Source organism: Cariama cristata, unplaced genomic scaffold (assembly GCF_000690535.1).
Source record: "Cariama cristata isolate BGI_N322 unplaced genomic scaffold, ASM69053v1 scaffold20332, whole genome shotgun sequence".
Lineage (NCBI taxonomy): Eukaryota > Metazoa > Chordata > Aves > Cariamiformes > Cariamidae > Cariama > Cariama cristata.
The window spans coordinates 225-3,749 of NW_009604632.1; the positions used below are offsets into that span (position 1 = coordinate 225).

At 42.0% G+C, this 3,525-nt stretch overlaps 1 protein-coding gene across 1 annotated transcript; it reads left to right on the forward strand.

Moving 5' to 3' along the window:
* Positions 1-69: 69 nt before the first annotated feature.
* On the forward strand, positions 70-3,257 carry RPL35A (ribosomal protein L35a). Its single transcript, XM_009695698.1, has 4 exons — positions 70-109; positions 1,256-1,408; positions 2,497-2,641; positions 3,202-3,257. Exons 1-4 carry the CDS (start codon positions 99-101, stop codon positions 3,223-3,225), a joined length of 333 nt encoding a protein of 110 aa, XP_009694000.1. The 5' UTR covers positions 70-98; the 3' UTR covers positions 3,226-3,257.
* Positions 3,258-3,525: the final 268 nt, after the last annotated feature.

Consider the following 3,525-nt stretch of genomic DNA (forward strand, 5'->3'; position numbering starts at 1 on the left):
CTCCCGCTGGCTCGGCGGGACAGAGCTGCCGGCCTGGGAGGCTCATGGTTTGTGTGTCGTTTCTAGGCCTGCTGGGACCAGGGCTTCAGGAGGACACCATGACCGGGAGGTGAGTGACTTGCCCCGAGATGACTTTCAGCTCGCTTTACAGTGTACTTTTGACAAGTCTTTTTGCAACTGAGCACTTCTGAGAGTGTTTTGTTAAAGCTGCGGACAATGATCCGTTTTCCTGTGGCTGCTGTTATTTTCCGGGACATCTCCTCTCCCCAGTATCCTGCTGGGCCCACTATTAAATGCACACGGTTGTGTCTCCCTGTTCTGAAGTTTCTGCCTTAAGCTGGTTGTAGCTGTTCCTGTGGTGTGCCATGCTTTTCCCGGCCTGCCTGTCAATAGATGTGGGATATGAATGATGTTTTTGTTAGCACAGTGTTTGTGAATCTTCAGTGTACAGTAGAGCCTTTCACATATTGTTTCTTTGAGTAAGGAAGGTACTATGCCATGGACTTTTCTTTGTAAATACCGGAAGGATTGAGTCTGAATCACAGCTTTTTGTCTTAATACTAATATGTGGAGTTTATCTTCTGTTATGTGTGTATGGAAGGCAGAACTGGATAGCTCCATTTAATACTGCTGTGTTGTGGGACAGTTGCTGGATGCAGTCGAGACAGTCACGATGTGTACATGATGTGTGAAATGAGTCTTGTAATTGCTTTACCTGCATAGTACAGACAGATCTTTGTAGTGAAGAATTGTTGAGGAGTTTGTAATGTCACTTGTCCAGTGTGTGGGGGCCTGTCCACATAGCTTGCAGTTAATTCCTTTGAGGCTACAAATTAGTAGCAGTTAATATCTTTTCCTATAGCAGTTATGGCAGCACAGGAGACTCAGTTTGTGGCATATAGGAAAAAAAAGTAATGTTTACTCATCACAGAGTGTTTGTAGACATTTGAAAACATAGCACCTACTAATGTTGAAGTACTTTGGTTTTAGTATGAAGCCTCTAGTGCCAGAAATTTGTAACAAGCAGAAGGATACAAAGTTCTCATAAACATGTCGTCTCCCAGTTACTTAGCTTTCCTCTGTTGAGGATATGAAAGAGTTTGCAGTAATTTGTAAAAGCAGAAGCAGCGGGGTTTTTCTTCAGCTAAATTTCTACTGGTGTGGAAATAGCTTCTTCTGAAGCAGTACATGATTTGTTTTTACATTTGATACTTTGGAGCGAATTATAATTTGTAAATCTTTTCAATGCCTTTAGGCTGTGGTGCAAGGCCATTTTTGCTGGCTACAAACGTGGCCTCCGAAACCAGCGGGAGCACACTGCCCTTCTGAAAATTGAAGGTGTCTATGCCCGTCAGGAGACAGACTTCTACTTAGGCAAGAGGTGTGCCTATGTATACAAAGCTAAAAAGTAAGTCACTTTTTATTATTATGCTAAAGTAGCCAACTCCTATATCAGCTTGTGCAGATACCAGAATGTGAGCAGTCTGTTTATAGAGCTTTTGCTAGAACAAAAATAAATTGGGTTCAGTTTATCAATAGACTGTCCGTGGAGTACTGTGTAGACCAGTTTCCTGGATTGGTTTAATTTTTAAAGTCCTCGGTTATTTTTGCTTTAATTGAACTATGTGTTCTTAATTTAGATCATGAAATTATGTGAACTAATCATTCGCTGTTATAAATGATACATTAGAGAGCAGATGTGATGAGAAACAAATTTTGCCTGAGATTGGCAAAAACTGAAGGCGAGTTGATAGAGTGAATTGAAGTGAGGTGAGTTTGTGTTGAGTGTTATGAGCTATTCACTTACTTAAACGGCAGAATTATTTTGTGAAACCTGGAGGAATTTATATCCTGGCTTTTGCATGCCCATGTCAGAGCATTGGCACTTCTGCTGTGCTGGCATTGGTGGAGGCCTTAAGACCAGTTACTTACTACCTTCCACTTAATTTTTCTTTGAGCGTAGTTGTCAGAGTTCAGATATAGGAGCTCAGAATTGTGTTGAATAAAATTGATCAGGCTGTTAACTTGAGTACCGTTGTTTCCAAGATGACGTGTGGCTTTTCTTCTAAAGCACTTTTTTGGAGCCTATCCCAATGGCTTAGGCCTTTCCTGCCTTTGGTGTGTCTGGAGAAATCTTATGAATAAGATGTTGCATTTTCTTGGGAGTTGAAATTGTTGAGTTTTCAGTTTAATCATCTTAGCATCACTATTTTCCAAATTTTTAAGCTTTGTGATCTACTTGTTAGTAGATCCTCAGCAGAGCTTTTGGTAAATTACAAGTTGCAATACTTACCCATTTGGAAGGTATAGTGAAAATCCCAGACGTAGCAAATTTCACACATAAATAAAAGTGGAAGGTGGTCCGTTAAAGATGGCTGTGGAATAAAGTTGTCAAAGTACCTCAAAGAGGCTGCATTGTGTGCCCCGTCCCTAATCAGTCCTGTACGGAGCTGTGACTGGTGTGCTCAGCAGTTCTTTTCCTCTCTTTTTCCTCAGCAACACTGTAACCCCCGGTGGCAAGCCCAACAGGACACGAGTGATCTGGGGGAAGGTAACCCGCGCCCATGGGAACAGTGGCATGGTTCGTGCCAAGTTCCGCTCCAACCTTCCTGCCAAGGCCATTGGACACAGAATCCGGGTGGTAAGTGGATTTATTTTAGCAACAAGATATTTATTGGCAGTTTTTGGGGTGCCTTTCAATCCTGTGTAGTAATAGGGGAAAACTTGAAGTATGGTTTTGTTCTGTTGCTGTTGCGTATTCAACATGGCTCTCTGATAAGTGCTCCTTCTGGAGCTAGAAGAGGTTTATAGCTGGCTTCTTGTGCTAAAGAGGATCTTTCTAGTGCTGTTGTCAAAAGGAGTATCCGAGGGGTGCAGTTCTTCCTTTCTGTCTTTCTCCTGCACCTTAGAAAAAGCATAGTATGAGCGGCACAGTTAAATCCTGAAACAAGAGGTCTGTGAGGACTCTCAGTGAGCAGGAGGGCTAACTGCTGGGGGAGCCTGTACACCGGCAAAGTGCTACTTCAAGTCACTGAACTAGTTGTTATGCTTTCCCATTCTTGCACCTCTTCTGGGTAAATGGGGAGGTCGCTTTTGTAGTAGCTGAAGAGACTGATCTAGATTGTAACTGCAAAGCTTGTGTTTAAAATTAATTCTAATAGGATTTCTAACATGATTCTCTCTGTTCTTGTCTTTTTACAGATGCTGTATCCATCTAGGATCTAAATTTTTATTGGAAATAAAATGGAGAATCTGTTTAATTTTTATATGTTTCTGTTTTTATCCCCTCCACCTAGTTTGAGGGACTTTGTTCTTTTTCAGTAGCTTATCAGAGTTCACAGCACAGGGATGGAGTAGTGGCTCAGCTAGATGGTGAAATGGAGATTCAGCCTGTGCTTGGCAAGGCTTTTGCAGAGCAGACTGCATTTAGAGACAAATAACTGGCAGCCTTTACTGCAACCTGTCTGTGCCTCCCATCATGGAATCTGAATGGTTTGCAGGGCTAAATAATAAATGTTTACAACC

Excerpts from the sequence above, each read along its gene's own strand:
- RPL35A (XM_009695698.1), top strand. Across the intron at positions 1,409-2,496 it reads TATGTATACAAAGCTAAAAA|CAACACTGTAACCCCCGGTG; the intron begins GTAAGTCACTTT and ends CTTTTTCCTCAG. Across the intron at positions 2,642-3,201 it reads TTGGACACAGAATCCGGGTG|ATGCTGTATCCATCTAGGAT; the intron begins GTAAGTGGATTT and ends GTCTTTTTACAG.